At 37.0% G+C, this 26,155-nt stretch overlaps 1 protein-coding gene across 2 annotated transcripts in view; it reads right to left on the reverse strand.

Annotated features, from left to right (window-relative positions):
* NHLRC2 (NHL repeat containing 2) overlaps positions 1–26,155 on the reverse strand; it is a 54,961-nt gene that overhangs the window by 5,151 nt on the left and 23,655 nt on the right. For both annotated transcript variants that reach the window (XM_067465817.1, XM_060768454.2), the window contains 5 exons: positions 25,568–25,697; positions 8,530–8,629; positions 7,894–8,125; positions 6,809–6,931; positions 862–1,071 (listed from right to left, as the gene is read on the reverse strand). In XM_067465817.1, the coding sequence (XP_067321918.1) occupies positions 862–1,071; positions 6,809–6,931; positions 7,894–8,125; positions 8,530–8,629; positions 25,568–25,697 (795 nt within the window). The remainder of the gene's footprint in view (positions 1–861; positions 1,072–6,808; positions 6,932–7,893; positions 8,126–8,529; positions 8,630–25,567; positions 25,698–26,155) is intronic.

Consider the following 26,155-nt stretch of genomic DNA (forward strand, 5'->3'; position numbering starts at 1 on the left):
CACAAGTAGCTTTTAGAAAAATGGCTCTACTATTCATTACACTGCAAATGTTACTCATGTTGTGACATGGTTAACTTATTATCATTCTTTTGCCTATACCAGTAGTCTTAAAACACAAGACAATTCTCTATTATTCTATAGTTCTAAAGGGTTATAATTGCAGATATTGACTTTAAATGATCAAGTCTTCATATTCTGTGGGTGAGACCAGGAGCAATCCTTTAGTTGGCTGAAGCAGGAAAAAAAACCATTTTCACTGCTTTGAACATAATTGTGCAGATATGAGGCCTATATCCTTCACAATAAAAATACTATTCTACTTATTTGCAGAGGCTTATTAACATAATGAAAAACATGATCTGATTGCCTATTTATTTAATTAAAGACTTCTTAAACATGTATGAAGTGCTTCACAATAGTTATCTCATTTGTCTTCTTAAGATTCCACTGGGTGGGACATTTCCTTTTTAAGGTGGGAATGAGAAGAGAGGACATGGAGCTCATTAGATCTACTCATTAGGACTGATAGGAGGCTTGAATCAGATCTCCCATATCTAAGTTCAATAACACTCTGAAAGCTGAAGTTTCTGTATCTCAGCTTACTCTAATTGCACTAGTGTCCTTTCCAACCTCTTTAAACAGATGGAACATTTATTTTAAGCCTCAGGATATCCTTAACACAAAAGCTGCTCTAGTTGCCAGATCGTTATAAAACAATATAAGAATGCATTTACTGCTCTGTTTCATACTCTCCAGGCAGTAGTTTTGGATATCTGATGAAGGATGATTCAACTGTAAATAATTAATTCTGCACACAAATTGCTATATAGTGCAATATAACATTTGATGAAGACGGCTTACCAGTGAAACGGTTTTGGTTTCTAAATCTAGCACTTTAATTTGATGATTGTTTGTGTCTGCAACGTAGAGCAAACGCCCTCCTTCTTCAACACACAAGCCTCCTGGTTCATTAAAAGTTGACGAGTTGAAGCTGGAACCAATTGTATTGCTTGCTTCTCCTGTACCTGCCAATGTAGCACAATTCTTCATTTTGGGGTCTACAATTTTAATCTAAAGGAAAATAATACAAAAAGAACTTTGTTAATAATTGTATGCAGGTATGTATTTACTTATAGCTCAAAGTGGCTTGAGGCTCCATGCAGCATACTGAGGGGTTCCACAGTTTCCTCTCCCTCCCTCTGCTTTCCCTTCTCTTTCCTGGTCCTCCCCCTTCCCACCTCCCTTGCCACCAAAAGTCTTTTTTCCACACACATACATACATACACACACACACACACACACACACATATATATATATACACACACACACACACACATACATTATATAATATATAATATATAAACTTTCATGGGACTCCACGGGAAACTTTTGCTCAGCAACTGAAAAAAATTGAGAACCCCTGATTTACAGTATTTTGGTATTGCAAGCACATCCTAATAGAAAGCATGAACATATTGGTGCAGCTCCTCTTATCACATGATCCATCTAATATCACTCTCAAAATAGTGTTGTGCTTTTCGCTTTGCACCATCTCCTAGACCACTCTTCTCAACTCATGCATTGCTCTTTATTGGGCATGCCCCGTAAAAAATAAACTGCAAGAATTGTGTAACTTCAAAATTTGAGTTGTTATTGTGAGCATGTTAATTTCACGCTTTCTTTACTGTGCAACTTGGCAGTTATGCAATACCATGGTTCTCGGTTGCCGTAAACATGTAAATCTCTAAGTACCTCCCAGCATAATACACACGATCAACACAATACATATAGATATTTCAAAGCTGCTATGATGTGCATGTGTGTAGTTATCAGTGCTAAAACTTGTTTTGGGGTCTTGGGGCAAATGAAACACCAAGAGATTCCTACAGGTGACAATATTTGTAATTTTGAACAGCACATCATATCACAATGAACAGAATGCATCCACATTCAAAAGTCAATCCAAGTTAACAAACTTTCAAAAACTATATCCCACATGAAGGTAATGCTTAATCAACAGAGAATCCACAACAGTGAATAAAAAAAGGAAGCAACTGAGGTAAAAGAGGGAAGTAATGGATGTGTTGTCAAAGCTACTGTCTGTCTGCTTGCCGAAAGCTGAATGGCCTCAGCTTGGGAACAGGGAAGTGAAATGGAGAAGAATGATGCCCACACCATGCCCACAACAACACATATCTCAATCTTGATGCCACAGTGCTAGTGACTTATCACACCACTGTCAACAATGGAACAAATTGCTTTCAGGAAGTTATTCACAGGTTTCCCCCCATGCATCAAAAAGTATGGCCAAACAACAAAGGGAAAACACAAATGCCACTCTTCTGACATCATGCAATAAGCATCATTTACATTAGTTGTTAACAAGGCTGTTAAATAGTTGTTAATAATCTCCTGTTAGTCCATAAAAATACTTGAAGGCACTCTAAAAGCTGTTCTCAAATCCAGTTTTAAAATAGTTAAAACAGCAATTTTAATATTTGAATGCCAGGTGGAACAGCACTGTTTTGGCTGCTCACTGGAAGCTTAGAACAGATGGCGCTCCTTGAGTTAGGAGTTCAACAGTCGAAACAATGCTAAAGAAAAAACCGTGACATGCACCCAAGCTAGTAAGTTGCACCCAATCTAATAGAGCATCCTCTGAAGATCTGAAATTTCTGGCAGCCTCATATGGGAAGAGATGGTATTTCAGATATTCCAGTCTTATGTTGTTTGGGGCCTTATAGGTCACCAGCAGCATCTTGAACTGAGCTCAGAAGCAAGTTGGAAGCCAGTACAGCTTTTGCTTGACTGCTGTTATATGATCTCTAAAATGCACCCCTGACACCAATCTGACTGATGCATTTTGCACTAGCTGCAGCTTTTCAAGATGTGTAATGCCCACGTAGAGCACATTACAGTCGTCTAATCATAATAATTATAATAATCATAACACGAAAGGTTCTGTTGCTTGAACTTTAAAGGAAAAGTCCACAGAAGCAAGTATTAAATTTGACCTTCAACTTCAACTTCAAGAATTAATAGAAAGATCTTTGTCACCAATAACTGCTAGAAGAAGATTCTTAGAACAGAGTATTGTGCTATTTAATTAGGGAAAATCAAAATATGAGGGAAATACTGTTATCTCACAGGTGCATGCAACTGCTAATTAAGATTTCTAAGCATTTCAGTGAACACAGTCATGATGTTGCATAGATACAGAAGTGTTTAAATACCCAAGCTTTCATTACAACCAGCAAAATGCTTGATGTGTATATATTTAAATACTGAAATATAGATATAATTTTTATTATTATTACTAATGCTAAATTCAGCTATATCTTTTCCCCAACAGTGAGATTCAAGGTGACTTACAAATTTATTGTAGTTCTTTGCTGCATATAGCAGTAAGCACATTTGTGTTCCTGATCAACAGAGGAGACTAAAACACAACTTTTTAGTTGCATAAACATTTGGCTCCTGATTTGCTTATATCTGTGCTTACTTGACAACAGTTTTTTGACATCGTGATGGATAAGAAAGAACAAATCTAGAAGTCGATTCTAGATTTTTATATTCACTTTTTAAAATTTTCAGTAAGATTTTAAAAGTTTTCTTAAAATAATTGGCAAAAACTTAAAATAACCTAGGCCAATGATACAAAAATACACTTCAATCATACAACTTTTAATCATGTACACGAACAGATCGTTATGGAGTTAGGAGATAACCTGATCAGTACTGTTTTGCGGGAATATATAATGTGTACATGCAATCTCTTCTTTTTTTTAAATGTATCTTTAGAGAAAGTCACCAAACAGTCTGAATAAATGAAGTTGATCAGAATGCAGAAGACAACTCTGGAAAAGCTTGGACCTCTTCACATGGCCCTATCGGACTGTGCTGTTGCGACACAAAAGGGAAGGTGCATGAGGCTTTGTGCCGCCCTGCACACCTTCCCTCCTTCCTCCATCACATGGTGGGGATGGTACAGGGTTGGCACCCTGTCCCCTTCAAATGGCAGAAAGGGCAGCACCGCACATTGCCCCACCACCTCTTCTGTCATCATACAGCAAAAGGGGAGAAAAATGCACTTTCCTCTCCATAGTGGTGGCAAAAGCGCTAACGCTTCCCCTCCACTTTGGGAGAAATGTGGGTGGGGCCTGCCATGTGTCGTTGAGGGTACACGGCAGGCTTTGTCCTTGCTGTGAATAAAACGACAAAACGGGGCAAAAATGCCCCATGTGAAGAGGGCCTAGCTCTTGAGATCTTGCGGGGCAGAGTTTTCTCATGATCCAATTGCCCTCACAAGCCCATCTATTGGGAACATGACAGAGAGACAGCCTTCTTAGTGGCTGCACCCAAGTCATGCGCAGGAAGCTCGGCAGGTTGCTTTTCTGCTCTCTTTTCACAGGCAAAATCTTTTCATTTGAACAAATCTGCAACTTTTGAATGATGGCGGAAGGAGGGTGTGCTGTATTTTTGTTCTTACAATGCTTTCAATGTGTTTTTCATTGCTTAAAATGTTTTCATTATTAATGTTTCTACTATACATTGTTTTATCTATACTTGTTTTAATCTAGATGTCAGTCTCCTTGGATCCCACAGTGAGAGAGGATGGAATATATAATTCAGTCACTTGCAAACTGAATGAATGAATAAATAAATGAGACTGCATGTTTGATTAGCTGAAAACTGATCTGAAAGCAATTCAGAGTAATTGTTTGGTATTGACCAATATGGTAATAAAATGAAACTCAAATCTCTGAATAAGTATTAAGGTTATAATAAACAATAATATATATCTATTGAAAATCATAAATTGGATCTTCCTTAAAGCAGTGAAATGTTTAATCATTAATACTCAATGCTTCATAGAAACAATTCAATATTTGTCATGTTATAATATTAACTAAAGCCCCCTGGTGGCACAGCAGGTCAAACCGTTGAACTGACGGAAAGGCTGATGGTTCGAATTTGGGGAGTGGGGTGAGCTCCCACTGTTTGCCCCAGCTTCTTTCAACCTAACAGTTCAAAAATGTGCAAATTTGAGTAGATCAATAGGTACCGCTTCTGCAGGAAGGTAACAGCGCTCCATGCAGTCATGCTGGCCACAAGACCTTGGAGGTGTCTATGGACAATGCCAGCCCTTTGGCTTAGAAATTGAGATGAGCACCACCCCCAGAACATGACTATACTTAATGTCAGGGGAAACCTTTACTTTTTTAATATTTAATATGTCATTATTAATATTCTGTGCTGTGCTTTGGAAGAAGAGCCATAACTGGGGGGGGGGGGGGGGGGAGAACTAATTAAACAAAAAGTACATCAAAAGACAATTATAAATATTCTACTTATCAACATCAAAATCTAAATCAAGTGCTAGACTCCACAAATCAGGAGGTCTATGTGGACTATCCCTATTCTCAATGGAACAGAGTGGAGAAGATAAACAAACTTCAATCAGAAATCATCCTGATAGAAATCAAAAATCATCCTGAAAGTCCTGCATCAGAAACTACCAACAGCATAGGCAGGGTATTTATTTATGACATTTATATGCCGCCTTTCTCACCCCAAAGGGGACTCAGAGCGGCTTACAAGATATATATACATACAATATATTATATTATTAGCATACCACAATATCAGCATTAAATATTACTATATTGTACTGTACCATTATATTGTAATATTATTAGTAATATTACATGTAATATATATATATAATTAAAATATCATATTATTAGTAGTATTATATTGCATTACATTATAATATTATAAAATTATAAGTATATACAATATATTATATTACATTATATTATATTATTAGAATAGCTTGGGGGGGGCAAGGTGTGAGTTTAGTTCACTAATTAACTGTGTTCCTAAATCTTTTTATTTCCCCTATTTAAATGAATCACACACATTAAAGCACCACTTTTAATCCTACTGTTGCAACTTGTAAAATACAAGCTGAGAGAAAGAGAGAGAGGTCCTATATTTTCCCATAATGACTTGCCACATTGCTAATAGAAAATGAATACGTTTTGATAAAAAATGATTAGTACACGTGCTCATTTGATAAGACATTAGAGTCAACGGTGAATTAAACACTGAAGTGTTATCTTTTAACAACATGAAGGACCATTTGTGTAACTACTCACTACTGTTACACAAAAGAAGTAAATCACTTCCATGAATAATTATGAAAAAGATATGGATTTCAAGTGACTGCTGGAAAAGGGGCAGTTGTTCAATAAAAAAACTAACGTTTCTTGAAGATGGATGGCAGTGTCAAAATGCAGAGGAATTTAATTTCTGCATGTGACATATTTAGCCAGTCTCTGGTATCCTAGAAAATATACCTACAATATTATAGATATTTACAGTAACTGTATGATAACATTGACTATGAGTTACAGCTATTAAAGTGCAGATTACATCATTAGATAGACTCAGGGAGGGAATTTTTTTGGGCTCTGTGCTTGTAATAAGCATGCTGTGGAAACAATTGCAGATGAATACAGCCAGCTGCCCTCAGCCCTTTGCCACTTTATACTCATGTTTATTGCTGTTAAGTGTCATAAATCAATTCGCAGGACGCCCATCACCATGTGGGAATTTCCGCTTAGCAATTTTACTGACGCTGTATGCATAATCATAAACACCCTCCACAAATAATCAAGAAATTGATAATAATGTATAAAAAGCAACCATGAGAATATATAAAGAAATATCAATTTTATCAGTTTTGCACCTGTAGTGGTCACGAAAAGAAGTCAAAATAGCTGAGTCATTATCCAGACTTACCTTATGATTGTAGGAATCTGCAACATAAAGGAGGCTTCTTTTCTTATCCCAGGTGACTCCTAGGGGATGCTGGAGCTTTGCATTTATCCCAGCTCCATCGATATCACCAAAAGCAAATAAATTCTTTCACAAAAAAAGAAAAAAAAAGAAAAGAAAGATTACTAGGCAATGCTTCGGGTAGCAATGATTTAAATCATCAGTGAATTTACTTTGAAGGACACAAACATATATAGAGCTAATGTGATGTAATGATTTAAGACTCTGGGAGACCAGGGTACCAATTCCCACTTAGCCCCACTGAAGCTAAAAGACTGATTTCCTTATAGTTATCCAGTGGGTACTGGATAACTATAAGGAAATCAGTCTTTTAGCTTTGTTAAAAAATTTGTTAAAAAAATTCTTATGATACAGATGCTATATGTCAAGAGTTCATTTGAAGCCACATAACAAGAAGACACATATAGAATTGCATTGTAAATATGAGTGTGTGTGATTGCATGTGGAATTCATTCAACATAAAAATGTCCCATCACTGGGAAAACTGGGATAAGAGAAAGAATCCTAACCTAGTCATAAATGGCAGTGGGCAACTATCATGGGGTGGCTCCCCAGATGGTTGGCTCACCTCTCCCCACCCCTCTCTTTTCAGCCCCTACTCTTAACCCCCGAGGCAATTCCTGGGCTTAAAATGCCCTGGAGGAGCAAAGAAAATGGTAAAACTGTCTTCTCACCTTCTATGTATTTATTTATTTAATTAATTGATCTCCTGCCTTTTTCCTGACATAGGACATCTTAATGGGGCATATTTTGTCTGCACTACCCATTTCAGCTGACACATCATGCTCCGTAGGTCAACAGAGCTGTGCAGAGAGAACTTAATGTTTCTAATTTGCAGGGAGAAGTAAGAATTCATTGTTTCATTGATAATTATCTATAGTAACAATTATAATACGGACTGAAAAATATAACATAGAAGACTTGAATCACCATGTAAAACAGCTTATTACATACTGCTTTGACAAATTTTGCTAAATTGGTCTTGAGAGGAACCAATGGGAACAGCAACACAAGCAATTGTAATTTACCATTGGGTCTCTCTCTCCTCCTACAAGGTGCTTCACAGCTCCGTCTTTCAGGGAAATTGTTCGTATTGTGCTGCTCTCACTGTCTGCTACAAAAAGATAGTTCCATGGCTCTTCAGTAGCAATAGACAGACCAGAAGGCTGGGCAAAGCCTGCTTTATGGGGATAGGCATTGTTCCGGTTCTCTTCATTTCCACTCCCAGCAAACCGGAGGCATGTTCCCTTCTTTAGATCGCTAAGATGAAAAGGAGGAATTTCCGTGGGATTTATGACATTAGGTGAACTGGCAGCCCATTCTTTAATATCATCACTTACATTAAACAACTTGTCGACCAAAAGGAAGAAACTTTTACTTTTTAACTTAATTGTAGAATAATTACATCTTTATTCCTTGATGTTAATGGTTGATTAAAAATTCAAAACTGATTTGTTCCCTCTTTTCTCTTTAGGTATTATTTTCCAATTATAGTAACTAATAATTACAGTGGCTTTAGTGGAAGAAGAAACTTCTGTGATTTAATTGCTGATTAATAACAGCTTGGATTTCCCCCCGAAGTTTCAATAAGGATGTAAGAGGTGGAGAGAAGCTGCACACCAATTACTAACCTTGCATTTCTATGATAGATAGAATTTGCTTACCTTCCTTTGGGTAGTTTTCCACACTCCAACATGAGTGCCCAGATTTGGTGTATACCTGCCATAGCAATCCATAGAACATCATCTTCATGTGTTCCTGAAACTATAAGGGGCACAACATTAATTTTTGTTAAAAGCTGATCATAGAATCATGTGGAAAGACCTGGAGATTCCTAGAGAGGTGTTCTCTCAAGTTAAAAACAAGCATTCCTTAATCACGTTTTTATAGGGCTTTGCACCCCTAACCCCAGCAAAAGTAGGGGGCTGACTGTACTACAACATTCTAGAGCAACATGGCCTCTTCAAGGACTTCTATTCATTTGCCAGATATATGAGATAGAATGGTACTAGCGATGGATAGACTTAGACAGTAAATGAAGCTAATATTTGTAGATCTCTGCTGACAATTATATTGCTAAAAAGACAACAACTCTGCTTTCTTTTATAACAATATGGATCTGCTTTCATAATTGCGGAGGGCCAATTCAGATAGTCTTTTTATTTAGATAGGCTTTTAAAGAAGAAGGTTTTTAAGATCACGGGAGAACTGTGCATGGGATTGGGGGGAATATTAGTTTTTAATACCATTTTAGTATATTTACTGTATTTTTAATTTTATTTTTCCCATACTGATACTATTTATGGATGGTATCCTTGAAGTAACTAGCTTGACTCTGAAGGAGTTGGGGGTGCTGATGGACAACAGAGAGCTCTGGCGTGGACTGGTCCCTGAGGTCACAAAGAGTCGGAAGCGACTGAATGAATAAACAACAACAACATTATTTGTTTAATTGCTTTAAAACCTTTGTATTGCACTTTATAAACTTGTATAATGTGGTGTGTTTGGTGCCTTGAGTCCCCATGGGGAGAAAGGAAGGGTATAAATAAAGATAATACGAGGGGTATTTTTAAAGTAAGGTCTGTTTGAACATAAGTACACAACGAAAGTTTATTTCAAAAAAAAAATTAATTTTCAGAAAGTACATACTTCACTCTATTTTTTGACATAGTTGCCAAGTTTGTTCAAACACTTATCATACCTCTGAACCAATTTTAAAATACCCTCTTCATAAAAACTTGCCACCTGCTCCGATAACGAAGAGTTCACTGTAATCAAAGAAGGGCGACCGGAGCGGTCCTCATCATGGACACTGTCACGGCCATCTTTGAATTGTCGTACCCACTTACGCACTTTGCTTTCACTCATAACAGTATCACCGTACACTTCACAAATCTGTCGATGAATTTCTGCAGCAGGCAGGTTCCTTGCTGACAAAAACCGTATCACTGAGCGAACCTCACATGCGGAGGGTGAGTTGATAGTCTTAAACATTTTTAAAGCACAGAACAGAACCGTACGGGTTAGCTACAGAGCGGAAACTGAGCACAGTTGATCCCGAGGCATGCCGGTACAAGATGCACGCGCTCGTTGAGGTATGCGCGTGAACTACTAGTGTCTACAACAAAACGGACCTTACTTAAAAAATACCCCTTGTACTTGTAATAATAATTCATGTCTGACACACTGCTTCTACAAATGCAGGCCAAGAAAAGGATGGCCCATCTAACAACAAATATACATACATACATACATACATACATACATACACACATATATGGTTCAGGGGCACTATTATCATATATTTTAATTTTATGACCTATAGGAATTTTGTTTTGGGGTGGGGGGATCATACATTTGTGTGGCTCTCCCTGCTCAGAAAATTTGGGAATGCTTACATTCAAGAAATCTAAATATCCATTCATATTTCAAATGCTCAAAACTTCATCAGACTCAGACATTCTGGTTAGAAATGGAATCATCTGCCAAATCTGGATTAAATCAATACAGTGGAACCTCTACTTATGAATGTCCCAACTTAAGAGTACTTTGAGCAGATATGTTGCTCCGCCTGGGTTTCGTTTTGACATAAGAGCAACATTTTCATAGAATCCTAGAGTTTAAGAGACCACATGGGCCATCTAGTCCAACCCCCCACCATGCAGGAAAAGCACCATCAAAAATAAAGCGCTAGTGCCATTTTGAGTTAAGACCTAGAGACAGAGGGAGCGCTAGAACAAGAGTACAGAGCTTTAGGGCCTCATGGGAGCAGCTTTCGTGCCTTGTGTTTTTGTCGGCTTTGGGAGATTGCTGTAAGCTTTGCTCTTGTCTGCTTTGAGGAATTTGGATTAGTTAATTTTGAGTGGTTTTTTTCCCCCCTGGCTTCATGGAGAGAGAGAGAGCGAGAGAGCGAGAGCAAGAGAGGGAGGCTGAAATAAGTACAGTATGAAGAAAATGATGCTTCTGCCTCTTTGCTTTGTGCTTTCTTGCCACAACTTTGTGCTTCTATCTTTTAAAAGTTGATATTTCTTTTTTGTTGTTCCATGTGAACGTGCATTTATACATACTTTGTTATTTATAAAGTACAATGTCTGATTTAAAAACACGTAAAATGGGGGGGGGGGGGTTGGTGGGTTGGAATGGATTAATAGCATTTCAATGGGAAATTTGATTTGAGATAAGAACATTTGAGTTAAGAGCTCACTCACAGAATAAATTAAACTCTTAAGTAAAGGTATCACTGTACTGGGTTTTTCAACAGAATTAAGTTATGTATTGTTTAGTAGTAGGAATAAAAACACTGCACTTCTTAGACACATCATTTCCTCTTTCCTTTTTTCTGTGGTAAATACAGGAAAAGGAAGGGAGAGAAAGTCATTATAATTTATGAAAGTGGTCTAAATCTCCACAGCCTTTGTTGATTAGTGAAAGCAATGAAACAGCCATGGAAAGACAAAAATACTCAGTGTTAAATCTGTTTAGTTATGTTTGACTTTTAAATCTTCAAAAATAATGTTCATGCTCTTACATGAATACACAGTAATAAATTTTAATAGAATACTCAATAAAGTAAAATAAAAATATGTTTATTAATTATATAATGTAGCAAAATGTATCTGTTTATTCTCCTTTGATATTTATCCTCATTATAGAATCGATGGTTCTCAAAAATATATATGAACTCAATGTTTCTCCAAGGATCTATCCTTTATTGAAAAAAATAAAATAATTTTCCAGAAAAGCAGTTAACAGTTCCATTCACAATAAATAATACTTTGAAAACAGAGTGCATTCTAGTGGACACTATTAAGAATTGACATTGTATCTCTTTGCTCAAATTATGCCAGTACTACAACCCTAATACACTTAATTTAGGATTATATGACACTGAACATCTGCAGGATTTGCTTTCAACTAAGCATGCAGTAAAATAAAGCTGTCAATGTATTTCACTTTGTCCATATTCTTACAGTTTTGATTCTGAATTTTCCTTTCAAAATGTCAATTAGCTGCATAGACTATTTATAATGTTGCTCACACAATGGAAATTTCTTCTTATCTCATTTACTCTGGAGAGTACCCTATGTTCTGCGGGATTAAGATACCACAAAAGGAAATCATCCTTTACTACTAACAGAAACCAATACCAATTAGATGGCACCAATATATAAACACAGCAGATGCATTTGCCTACATTTCAACAAATATAAGTAAAACAACAATACCAGTGTTTTTATTCATTGATCACACAAGGAACGCCAGCAAAGCATACTTCTCTAGTTTTCAATCAACCATATTAAACTGAATCCACCACCTGATTGAAGTATCTAATACAGCTAGATAAGACCACTTCAAATTATGGTTTAACTTGCATGGAAGGCAACAAAAATGATTTGAGGAATATGTTCACCTAATTGTTTCCTTTTTAATCTGTACAGTGGTACCTCAAGTTAAGAGCATCCCAACTTAAAAGCATTTTGAGTTAAGCCACCGCTCGGCCTGGGCTTTCACTTGACATACGAACCACGTTTTGAATTAAGAACTAGTGACAGAGGGAGTGCTAGTGTGAAAGTACAGAGCTTTAGAGCTCCAAGGGAGTAGCCTTTGTGGCCTGTGCTCTTGTCTGCTTTGGGAGATTGCTGTCCGCTTTGAGGAATTTGGGTCAGTGAATTTTGAATGGTGTTTATTCCTAGTGTGTTTGTCTTCAAACACAGAACAGATTACCAGGATTTCAATGGAAATTTGCTTTGAGATAAAAGCAATTTAAGTTAATAGTTCAGTCACAGAACAAATTAAATTCATAACTCAAGGTATCACTGTATATGTAAAAGTGAAAATATCCATGTATATATGAATGCATGAATCTATCTATCTATTGATTTTACAAGATGGCTCCCACTTCCAGAGATTACTCTGAACAAATCCGGCAATAGATCTGTCCCAAACTTGGCAAACATATCCAACATGACATCATAAAATAGTTCCAGTTCACCCACATCCTTATGCATTTTCTAATGGGTCCATTTGTAAAATCCAAAACCAAACAATGACTACTTCTAATATTTATCTTTATAAAATACCTAACCCAGGCATTGCCAGGTACCTAAGCTAGTTCTATAATAAAATCGGCAGCATTCATCATTTGAAAGGGATAAAACACAGGCAATTCAAATGTAACACATGAAAGTCAAAATATCAATGCAAATATAAAATTCAAAAATACTTCATTTCCCCTAGGCGTGATCTATCCTCACCCTAATTGAGAGATATTGACAAGCTGGAAGGTGTCTAGAATAGAGCAACTAAAATGATCAAAGGTCTGCAGACCATGCCCTTAAAGAGTGTTTTAAAGAGCTGGGTATGTTTAGCTTGCAGAAGAGAAGGTTGAGAAGAGACATGTGTGAAAGAATGCCATGGTGGTGGCTCCTCGGCTGTGGAATGCCCTTCCTGCGGACATTAGACTGGCACCATCTCTAATGGTATTCCGCAAAAAGGTGAAGACCTGGATGTTTGTGCAGGCGTTTGAGTAATTTAGTGCAATCTGGTAATGGAACATAGGAATGGAACAATGGACGACGAACCTGGACTACGCTTGGATGATGAGAAGATTGGGTACGGTTGTTTTTTGTAATAATTGTGCATTGTAATTGCTTATCGGTAATTTATGGATAATGTGTTAAGTCAACTGTTATATGTTGTATGGAACCACTGCTGTTTCTACTGTTTTTACTGTTTGTGAACCGCTGTGAGTCGCCTTCGGGCTTGAGATACAGCGGTATATAAGCAAAGTAAATAAATAAATAAAGTAAATAAATAAGGAAGAGGGAGGAGGCTTGTTTTCTGCTGCTCTGGATATTACAGCTTGGAGCAATGGATTCCAATGGCAGGAAAGGAGATTCTGCCTGAACATTAGGAAGAACTTCCTGACTGTAAGAGCTGTTCAGCAGTGGAACCCTCTGCCTCAGAGTGTGGTGGAAGCTCCTTCCTTGGAAACTTTCAAACAGAGGCTGGATGGCCATCTGTCAGGGGTACTTTGATTATGCTTTTCCTGCATGGCGGGGGTTGGACTGGATAGCTCATGTGGTCTCTTCCAACTCTATGATTATATTATTCTAATGCATATGTGTAGAACTATTGGGGCTGAATCAACTCCTTCCAAAGGTCTTAAAGGGATATACTGGGGGGGGGGGGGGGATCTCAAAATGATTTCAAGAGGGACATTTTCACCATGCGGTCTGGCCTTCATAGGTCTAGTCCTAGTCTAATGCTAGTTGCCAAATATCCCATTCCTGTGCAATGGCACATGTAACCTTTTTTACTTTTTAGCTACAAAAAGTGAGCATAAGTAACTTTCCTGTTACAAAAAGGCTGCTCCTGAACCAGATTTGGCTCTGCCCCCCCACCCAAAGAAAATAACAATGGAAAGTTCCTTATAACCCCTAGAGGACAAAAAAATCTGTCAGTTTCAGCATTTTTTCTAATACTAATTACAATATTTCAAGATCTTAATACATTCACATAAGAAAGATCTGTACTCTATAAAAAAATTAGCATCATGCATATATTTTTGTCAGCCTCATACTCCCAGTCTAGATCAATGACAGTTGTCAAATATCTCATTCCTGTATCCTGACATATAGGACTGTTTTAGTGTATGTCACATTTCTACTAAAAATAATTCACTGAAGATATATACTCAGGCAATAAAGACGCATACTTGACTTCGAGTGACAGCTCTTGTCTAATCTTAGAATAAAATATCTGTTCAAAAATATGAGCTTCCAAACTCCTGATGTGATCTATTTGTGGTTCATGTGCATTTTATATAGGTTGAGTATCTCTTATCTGAAGTCCTTGGGAATAGAAGTCCTTATGATTTTGGATTTTAAAATTTCTTTTTTTGAACACTTGCATTTGCATGTACAGTAGAGTCTCGGTTATCCAACATAAACGGCCTGGCAGAACGTTGGATAACCAAAAATGTTGAATAGGGAGGGATCAAGCCCCCTCCTTCCTGCCTCCTCCAGGCCCCAACTCCCTACCCCGCTCGTTACGGCGGGGTACCCTTCCTCGCACATTCACTCACCCACCCATCCTCCCTTTGGCTTTGCCACCAGGATGAGGAGCCAGGGCCTGGAGGAGGAAGGAAGGGGAGGCCAGGCTCCTGGTTCTGCCACTGTTGCCGCCCTCACTCTCTCACTCACCGGCAAAGGCGGCAGCATCCATCGGGAGGGGCGGGACCTGGTGGACCCGCTGTGCTTTGATTTTTGCACTGCAGTGCCTCGCTGCCAGGTGTGACTGGGGTGGGACAGTTTGTGTGTGGTTTTTTGGGTGCGGGGTAAGGGGGGTCAAATAATATTGCACATCGGATGAGCAGAGGTTGTATAACCAAGACTCTACTGTATATACACCTAGGAGAACCAAGTCTAAACATGAAATTCATTTATGTTTCACGTATGTATAGCCTGAAGACAATATACAACTTTTTCGATAATTGTGTGTATGAAAAGTTTGTGTACATTGACCCACCAGAAAACAAAAGTATAACTATCTCTGGTACAATTTGGCCTGAGATAGTGTGGAGAATTTTGGAAGTTGCTGTATTTCCCATTTCAGAATTCTGAATATTGGATGCTTGGTCTTCACTACTGAGGTTTTTGCCTGCAGAATGGTTGGCCACATGAACCCTTAAAAACAGAACTTCAACCCCACTGGAAATCTAGTTTTTGCAAAAGCTATATATGCTTTTATACTAGTTTTTTCAAGCCCAAGTAAATATCATGCTTACCACCTTCAAATCTGATATTGAATTGCAGTTGACAAGGTTTTCGCTATTAAAAAACTTCTAAAATGTTACTGAGAACCAGTGTGGCATAGTGGGTTGAGTGTTGGACAGGGTGACCTTGGGCAAGTCACATTCACTCATCCTCAAAGAAAGACAAGGGCAAACCTACTCTGAATAAATTTTGCAAAAAAAACCCTCCAGTGACAGGGTTGCCTTAAGGCCGATGTAAGTTAGAAAGTACTTGAAGATAAACACAACAACAACAACCAAATGTAGCGAGTAAAAAAAATGTAACGGCTTCTATTTTGAAACAGATGCTGGGAATACCCCATATATATAGAACACAGATATCTATTACTAAGATACACAAACTATTATGTTATTGTTGTTGAAACTTCAAATATGATGTCATATGACAGATTTATTGCTTATAAACACAATAAATAGGAACAACTTCTCTTAGTCATGGATAAATGTCCAAATGGCTACGGAAGTCACAATGCCTGCATGCAAAGTTTCCCTTAATTGTTTCTTGGGTGTCTTATTTATTTATTTATTTACTGTATTTGTATACCGCCTTTCTCAGCCAATCGGCGACTCAAGGCAGTTTCCAACAAATCAGTACATAGAAAAACATAATACAGATTAAAACATTAAACAATATAAAACACCACAAAAGCAATAAAAACAACATCTTCAATGTTATAAAATCCGAATAAATCATGATGTCCCACAAATTCCTGGATATCTTGTGGGCTATGATGGGTACTGTTTGACAACAGGCATTGTGACTGTGTGCACAGGCACTGTGACTATTATAGCCAAATGTTAAACACAAAGTATCTCACACATCCAACTTGTAATATCACAGTTTCCCTACAAGATCATACAACATGCTCATCAGAGAATGTAATAAATGTAATTGGCATGACCACCAGGCCCCTGAGAACTAGACTGTATGAACACCGTTCTCAGATTAAGAATGGGAATACTGTCTCCACTTTATACATGCATTTTAGGGAGAAGACACATTCAAGTCACAGTTTCAGGTTCTGTGCTTTGAAAAACTGCAGACTAGACCTCATTTTGATATGAAGAAACTACTTCTCCAAAGGGAAGCTTTCTGGACTTTTTAATTTCAAACCCTGTTCCCTCAGGGCCTTAATGACAAGCTTGATTTCACTTGTTATCTGTAGCATATATTTAAGGTCCATCAGGATTAAGAGCATTTGCTCGCAACAGAATCTCTTGCAGCAGAGTCTGTGGCTACTTAATGAAATGTAAGTCATGTGAACATTACTTTGACTATCTTGTATTAGTTATGTATTTAATGTTAACATGATAATAGGGGTGTTATAGGATATCTATTTTATGTATGTTGTTGTTCTTTTCATATATGTAATTGTAGTATCAGAGACTTGTTTCCTACTGAAATATTAAGAAGAATTCATTACCTGAAGGTGTTTTCATCACCAACACTGAAACAAGGAACTACACCTGGGATACCTTGCTGTAACCTGGTCATTGTGTAGAACTCTTCTCTGGTACAACCTTGAATGCCACAAATAGTCCTTTGAAAACATCTACAAGTGACGATTTAAATGATCAGACAGATTGGACTATTATGTTTATCTAAATGAATATGGACATTTATCCATGACTAAGAGAAGTTGTTCCTCTTTATTGTTTTTATAAATAATAAATCTGTCATATGACATCATATTTGAAGTTTCAACAACAATAACATAATACTTTGGTAATATCCCATGCCTTTGTTGTAGTTTGTATTCTCCAACAGCTTTTAAAACAGAAATCAACATATCTGGTTTACATATAAAAATATCCCTTACTCTATTTAACCATTTTTAATCACAGAGGAAATCAAACTTCTATGCTTGCTGAAGAGACAACTGAGCACTGGGGAAACTTTATTAAAAATCTGACAATGCAAGGGACAGTAGAATAACTACCATATATAGCTGCATCTACACTCACTGTATTATAAAATTTGGACCATCACTATATGTGAGATTCTCACTGTCTGTATAATCACATGCAGGATCACACCAGAAACAAAGGACTTACTATAGTACGGTTGCCATTAATAGTCCAAGGATACTGGAAATAGTTGGCTTCACTCTATGTCTACAAAACACAAACTGAAAAATTACCATAGGACTATTTTATACACATTTCCCTTACTTTAAACAAAGAAGCTCATTACAAAAGGTTTCATGTTTTCCATGAACAAGGAATGTTATTTTTCAATCTGAAGTGGGCACACTTACATTTTCTTTTTTAAAAATGCAAAAGGGCCTTATTGAAAAATCCCTCTGGAAACCAAAATATTGTACTTATACGTGTCTCTCAGCGTGATCACAGAAAGCCCAGATACTCTCCACAATCCTTCTATGGGAAGGATTTACCTAAAGCTTTTATTATAAAGTAGTTACCCCAGTAAAAAGAACCAAGTAATTCTTACACTTTTATAAAATTATACCTCACATTCCAACTAGGGAGTAATTTCAAACCAATCCTTATTAGGGCACATACACCATCTCTGTCAATGGTGATCACAGTTATCAAAGAAAACTTTTTGCTTTTCAATGATTCTCCTGGTATTAAAATTTAATAAGAATAAGCTACAGCTTTGGATGCATTATTAGTCCTCATAACTACTTTTCTAAAATCAACATCCTTTTTTATCAGTAAGTCTAACATACATCATTTTTCTCAAATGTGTAGAATTAGGCAAGTGGTGGAAGATCAACGGGACAGACATATGCTTCTTCCTTCAGCCTGCAACCTTAGTTACTTAGTATCAGGCTACCCTACCAATTGGAAAAGAACATCTTCTTTCAAATAATAGTCCCAAAGAGTTTAGGACCAAAAGGAAAAAGAGAACTACCATACACATTCAAGTATAAGCCGATCCAAATATATGCTGAAGCACCTAATTTTATCACCAAAAACTGGGAAACCGTATTGACTCAAGCATAAGCTGAGGGTGGGAAATGCAGTAACTACTGGTAAATTTCAAAATAAAAGTAGATACCAATAAAATTACATTAACTGGGGCATCAGTAGGTTAAATGTTTTTGAATATTTACATAAAACTAATTTAAGTTAAGACTGTCCGATTCTGATTAAACTATTATTCTAACATTCTTCAGTGTAAATGTGCTTACGTATCCTTCCAATAATAATAGAGTAAAATAATAAATGTAATAAAAATGGTAATAGAATAAAATAATGTAAATGTAATAAAAATAATAGCAGAGTAAAATAATGTAAATGTAATAATGTAAAATAATAAATGTAATAATAAAAATAATAGAGTAAAAAAAAGTAAAAAAAAAGAGTAAAATAATAAATGTAACAACAACAACAACGAGTAAAATAATAAATAACTCTGACTTGGGTATAAGCTGAGGGGGGCTTTTTCAGCCTAAACAAAGGGCTGAAAACTCAGCTTATACTTGAGTATATACCTCTCATTGAAGAGGTTAAGCTCTTAGAGGTGTCTACAATTTCAAAACTCAAGTAGGAAACATTTTACTAAGCTCATAAAATGAATAGAGGATATCTATATTTACAACACATTCTCTCATGTGAGCTTCACTTCAAATCCCACAAGGTTGAGATGCCATCTGAGAACTAGGGCAGAGGCTTTTCATGTGTTCATGGCTTGGACCATATAGTAGGTGAATAGCAGGAAGTGGACTGGTGGAGGTTAATAGAAACAACATATTTGCATCACATTTTTCCACTAGGGAATACAAGATGATGCATATGGTTTTAATTTAACCTTCATTAATAAATCTGCAAAGAAAGACAGGATGAAAGATTGTGACTTTCCCAAGGCTACACAGTGAACTTATGCTGAGCTTTGAAACTGGGCTTCCTAAATCAAAACCCAGTACCAGTTACACTATGCAATGAATCTCACACTACATCCTGAAGAGAGACAGATTTGTGTCTTTCTCTTCAATGGCTTCTGAACTCCTAGAGAAACAGTTCTGTCAAAAACGCCATAAATAAAGGTAATTTCAAACATAAATAATAGGTAACTGTTCCTTCCTATTTGTTCTTTTTCTAAAACAAAATACTTCCCCTAGCAAAGGTACTATATTGATATCTAAGTAAGATGGTTATCGTTTAAAATCCCCAGATCAGTACCTTATCACTGTCATCTTCAAATCACCAAAGATAAAATTATGCAATTACAATTGACTTGAAAGGTCTTATTTCCCAAAAGCAAAATCTAATAGGACTTAATTCAGGGCATTAATAATGATCTATGATGGGATGTAACATCGCAATCAGCTTTGCTGGGAGACTGCAAGGCTATCTTATTATTAGTGCGTATGAGGAAAAGTTAAAAAAACATCTGTGTATTTTAAAAAGTTAATGTTTTTTGCCACTGCTCATATTTTGATATTGTCTTTTATAGCTCTTTTTTTTTTTTTTTGGACTCTCACATTTTGGAAACAAGCTCATAATTTCGCATGGTGTGTTGTATCAGTGTGTAAAATCCATACTTTTAGTATATGACCTGATATAATTTTTTTATTTAAACTCAGTTTTTACTGAAGCCTTGCTGAAGTGCAGTCAACTTGAATTTATAGGAAAAAATAACCAAAAAATACCAAATACATGAGCCACTGGGAACATTTACAGCACAAAGTAGCGATGCTGCTACAGCAGTGGCACAAATGTCTGGCAAATGACACAGAACCAATCAGATCTTCCCCTTCTTCTGTAGATGAGTTATAATTGACCTATAGGTGTCTTGAAATGTTTCCTAAGAATGGGATAAGAGGGCATTCCTTTTGTATCCTCATATTCTTTACTGGGCTAGCACAGCAAATGCAACCATGATTGTAGACCTTCAGTAACACCAAACTGGGAAGATGTGATAGGAAAAGCCTTCAAGTGTTCTGTGATCTTACAAAGGCGATATGGGGTTGTAAGTTCAGTTTGGTATTTAAAGTATTATTAAGCTAGTACTTTAGCAGCCCCATTTTACAAAGAATAAGCCACCTTGATTTTAAAGTGCCATAAATGTCTTGGATTGGGAGAATAACATAGTGCAGTAAAAGCAACCTGGCAATTTTGAAAGTCAAGCTAAATCACATCATTTCTTCTCCAGCGATTCTGGGTATCAAATTAAGCAGAAGTATTACTTAGATTTTGATGTGTCTATTTTTATGCTGATGTCCATGAATTTTTGTACCTAATGCTCCCTTTCATGCACATAAATTTAAGCTGATTTATTTTATTTATTTCTTACCATTGTAGGCTTTTATCATTTTAGTACATATCTATATATTTTAAATTTGCTTTTGAGTTCTGAAGTTTTATAAGCTGCCAGAAGTTTGACTGAAAGAGTATAAACAACAAATGAATAAAATACATGTAAATGATTTTCTAGAAAGAATGTTTCCAGTTACTTTTTCTTTCATTATTAAATGTAACCTGCCACACATTCTATTTGACCAATTGCATCTCCTCTTACAAACCAGCTTGGGCACTGCGGTCAGTGGAGCAGGCCCTGCTCTCAGTCCCAACCCCATTTGAAGCAAGGCTGGTGGGAACGAGAAAGAGGGCCTTCTTCACGATCGCCCACCCCCCACCTCAGGAACTCACTCCCTAAAGAAATAAAGGCAGCCCCCTTCCCACTCTCCTTCAAAAAACAACTGAAGATTCATCTTTGCTCACTAGCATACAGAAAGGAGGAGGATTAGATAATGAGATATCAATTCTGGACCTTCGGTCAAGCACAATTGTTGTATTCAGGCTCTGCTAGTTCATTTTGGCCCAACTGTCAACACTGGCCTCACAATCAACCTACATGTCTTTCCGAACTTCAGTTGGCTTTTTGTAAATCAATGCAGATGTTTTACTGTTTAGGTTTTATGTTATTATATAAATTTGTTTGAATACATTTAGTTTAATTCATGTTATTTTCATATGTGGGGTTATTTTGGATTACTCGTTAACATTTGTCTGTTTTATTGAGGAACTGAACGTTTGTCTTTTCGTATGTTGGAATCTGCCCGAGTCCCCTTGGGGAGATAGAGCAGAATATAAAGTTATTTATGTATTTATTTATTTATTTATTTATTTATTATTCTGTACTTTAACATATATACTTTTTATAAATAAAATATTTAATGGCAAGTAGTTATTTTAGGAACTGCTGAAATATTTTAATTAGATATATGAAAAGTATATAAGAAAGATAACAAAGTACATTAGGTATACAGAAGGTCCTCTAAAATTCACGCAATGCTTCTTCTGTCTTCTTTTTAAAAAAATTCAAGATCTAAGATTACTCTTACTTTCTAGTAAATCATACACTGTAATGTTTTTTTTTTTTTTCCAAAACAGGGAAAATTCCCAGCTGCTCTATTTGCCTGACCTTTGGCTAAGACTTTACCATTACATTTTGATTCTGATCTGGATTATTTTATTTTTTTTAAAAAAAAAAACCTCTCCACTGTTTAGCTAACTTTTAGTCCCTTCATGAACAACTTTACCTCAATTTACTCACAAACATGGTCATTTTAATCATGCACATTCCTCTAATACTGGGTTGGGCAAATCCTAAGATTTTATAACCATACTACCCTCCCTTCCCCTCCTGAGAACTTAAGGGGCTGCATTACACCCATATATCTGAATATTTACTTTCTATAAAAAAATGCTCCCCACACACTCCAAGGTATGGTATAATATGGGGTATAGTATCCGTTTTTAAATAGTCATTCTCAAGCAATTAGAGACTATATTGAGCCATTATCGACCAATCCCTATGGCTGCCAGTTAACTGAGAGACTACTGTAATGGAAATAGAGTAGAGCTGAAAGCACTGATAGATGACAGTGAATAGATCAGAGTTCACACTACTATCACTTAACTAGGTGAAAACCTTTTTGTGTAGAAATTAAGTCATAATAATCAATAATTTTATGGAAAGTATTTTACAGGCTTCATAGCTCACCTTCCACAACTCGACATCAATCTTATGTCACAGAGTGCTCTCATAAATAATAGTAATAATAATAATAATAATAATAATAATAATAATTATTATTATTATTATTATTATTATTATTATTTCTTCCCTGCCTCTCCTCATGGCTGAAGGAGGATTACAACGTGGTTAAAACACACAATCAAAACACATAATCATTTAAAAGCACCCTGTAAAATACACATACAGTGATCTCTCGCTACTTTGTGGTTTGCTTTATGCGGACTCGCTGTTTCACGGGTTTTTGAAAATATAAAATATTTACATCCAGTGGAGGCCAAGGACCCTGGAAGTGCAGAAGCCTGAGGTGTGGCGGGGATGGCCTGCCTCCCTGGCCTCCACAGATCCCGGAAGTGCAGTGGCCTGAGGCACAGGGGGGAAGGCCTGGCTCCCTGGCCTGCTGCTGTCTACACGGCTCCGGAGGCTCTGGTGGGGTCTGCAGAGGCCAGGGAGGCAGGCAGGCACCCTTGGGATGGGCTGGGAGGTGGGTAAGGAAGCACGGGTAAGAAAATAATATATAAAATATGTAAAATAATGTATAAATATTAAAATTAATATAGAATCCCTACTTAGCGGATTTTCACTTATTGTGGGTGGTCCTGGAACGGAACCCCTGTGATAAGTGAGGGAACACTCTATTAAAACATGTTTACATACAATACACATTAAAACACACACACAAAAATAGACATAAAATTGAAGTTTTAAATTTGTCAAAACATTAATATCACTTAAAAACAATGGGATGTAACCTGAAGGGCTGATTCAAATTTCTAAGTGAAAAAAAGTGCCTCCAATGGTGCACCCCAAGCTGTTCTTTCATGAATTAACCAGTGCTAAATGGAAAAAAAATATCCCCATTATCTACAAGTGATAGTCTACTTACAGACAGTTTGAAACTCTGCCCTTTTTCATCAGGACCATATTCTTCAATAGTCTGCTGATTAAAGTATAATTCACTTACAATTGTATACTAGATAGCTTTTTTATAAATCGATGGAACTGTTTCTCAAAAAGCTTCCAAATTTAAACTATATGTGGCTCCTGGGTCATAGCTCTGTGCCTTTGAGAAAGAATGCTGCTATCAAGAACATTTCACACTTCAACCGAAAATGCATTTAGCACTGCTTGCTTTCAACAGCACTGAGTAAAAATAGAAGAGGATGGTACAGAAAGTTGAAAAGTACACAGCCATTAATAAAGTGTTAAGACTCCTGTACAATGTATGTAACATATTCTTTAAAGAATTCTAAAGGAGCCAAATAAACTACAGCTTACAAGCAAAGGAATGTTGGGGGGGGGGGGGGGGGAGAGAGATTCAGAAATGTAAGCCTCTAAACTAGCTCTTTCTGTAAAGTTGGAAGCATAAGGCAAGCTTGAAAGTTATTAAATGTTTGGTTTGTTATTCTACAAAAAGCTGTTTTAAGGCTTTAAATTTTTCCACATATTATGATGAACTCATGTCTACTCCAACAAAATGGTGTCGCACTACAGAAAGAGCCACTTTCTAATATGGAAATGGGTTTATGATCTTAGTGCGTACATCTAGTAAAAAGACCAATACTATTATAATGATCACCCAATGTGTAGAATCTGATAGTTGCTTCTGAGACTTTGGGCACATCTACACTAAACACTTAGGGCTCACCTTGAGAGGCCTTAAAACCAAGACCTATCTCGGTTTTACTGGAAAACCAAATCAATTTGGGGGGCTTTGGAGTGGCTACATGCCATCCCGATTGTTATTGGGATGTAGACCCCCCCCCCGACCTTTGGGAAAGCCTGGGTTTTTGAGAATATGTGTGGACTTAAACTTGTACCGAAGCAGGTTTTAAAAACTCACTTCAGTGCATTTAAGTCATGTGTGGAAGTGCCTTGTGCGAAGAGTGCCCTAATCAGCTCTGTGGTGGGCAAACCACATGGAGCTCATCTGCTTTAATGTGGAACAAAGCTGCTTAATGTAGCTTTAACTAAACTTGTAGGTTGCTACCTGAGAAGTTGGAACAACTTGCAGCTTTGAGCCCATGTAAACAGTTGGACCAGTTTCCAGATGGAACTGGCCACAACTATTTACATAGCTATCTCTTGTTGTCTGGGCTCAGGCGGCACTCACTGTTACCTCCTATTCCCTTGTCACAGCAATCTCTGCCAGTGAGTTGACATGTGGAGTGATGTCAGCCAAAGCAACAAAGCAATCATAGACAGGGTGGGGAGAGAAAGGAACGACCTCTGCTCTTACCCCTCCTTCATTACTCTGGTATCCCACCAGCAAGACCCATGTTGCACCTGCAGACCGCCATGACAATGAGAACTAGGGAGGTGCTAAGGGTGGCCGTCTGATAGTGCAGAACTGAGTTAGGCACCATTGGGTGGTCAGGACTCCCTCTCATCATCCTGGGGTTGATCTAGTGTACGCCACGCCAGATGGGCTCTGGGATAAAGGTCACATGCAGTCCAAAAATTTGTAGGCATTTAGCATGTCTACAAATTGCAAACAAATCATGGCTTATATTACTCATTACTTGGTTGTTTTTTCTCCTTTCTCTTTTCTCAACTCCTTTCACAGTAGAGTGCTATAGAAGCAAATCAAGGACAACATACAATTGCTGGTTCAGACAACAACCAATACTTTAAAAAGAAAACACAAGAGTTCACGAACTAAGAAATTAATGTATTTAAAGCTTCATTCTGTAGTTTAATAAATCGCAAATGGTTAGAAGACCTGGTTTCTTAAAAAATCAGGAAACCACACCATGCCATGTTGAGACATTAAAATATTATAACTGACTGGTTCTACATGGCTAAATTAATCTGCAAACTGTAAAATGGATCATACAAATTTAATACAGTGTGAAGATTGCAATTTTCACAAAAATACCTGAAGTTCCAAAGGCAACATCCCATGGTGAACTAATAGACTGCTCGTCTCCTCTGGCTCCTCCTTCCTTATCTGTGCCTTGTATCCCAACTCCTGCAACAGTGGTCACCATTTCTGACTGCAAGTCAACCTAGAATTAAGTTAAGAGTTTTATTTTCTCTCTGATGATGTACATCAAACTGGCAATAAGGTAAAATGGATTTGATTATTAGTTGTTTACAATTGTGGTGATACTGTGGGTTTCCTCAGTATTATACAGTATGACATCCATTTTCTAGGTCCTTCAGTGTAACTACAGTATTCTTGGACCAGAATCCTCCATTTCAGTTGGGTTTACTACTATCTGTAGTTTCTGGATTACACATATCCACCTGAAATCCAGAAACGTATCCCCAGTGCATACGGAGGTTGTACTGAGAAATGTGGCTTGGTATTCTATATGTAGAAAAAATGCAAACGTGTGTTGATCTTAGAAAAACTTCTTAAGTTTAAAATGCTGGAAATGAACATAAATAGGATATACTGTAGCCCAAATTATATTCCTAGATGTCTTCCAAAGGAATGGAGACAAAACATATGATCCTGAAG

The sequence above is a fragment of the Anolis sagrei genome, chromosome 3 (assembly GCF_037176765.1).
Source record: "Anolis sagrei isolate rAnoSag1 chromosome 3, rAnoSag1.mat, whole genome shotgun sequence".
Taxonomy (NCBI): Eukaryota; Metazoa; Chordata; class Lepidosauria; order Squamata; family Dactyloidae; genus Anolis; species Anolis sagrei.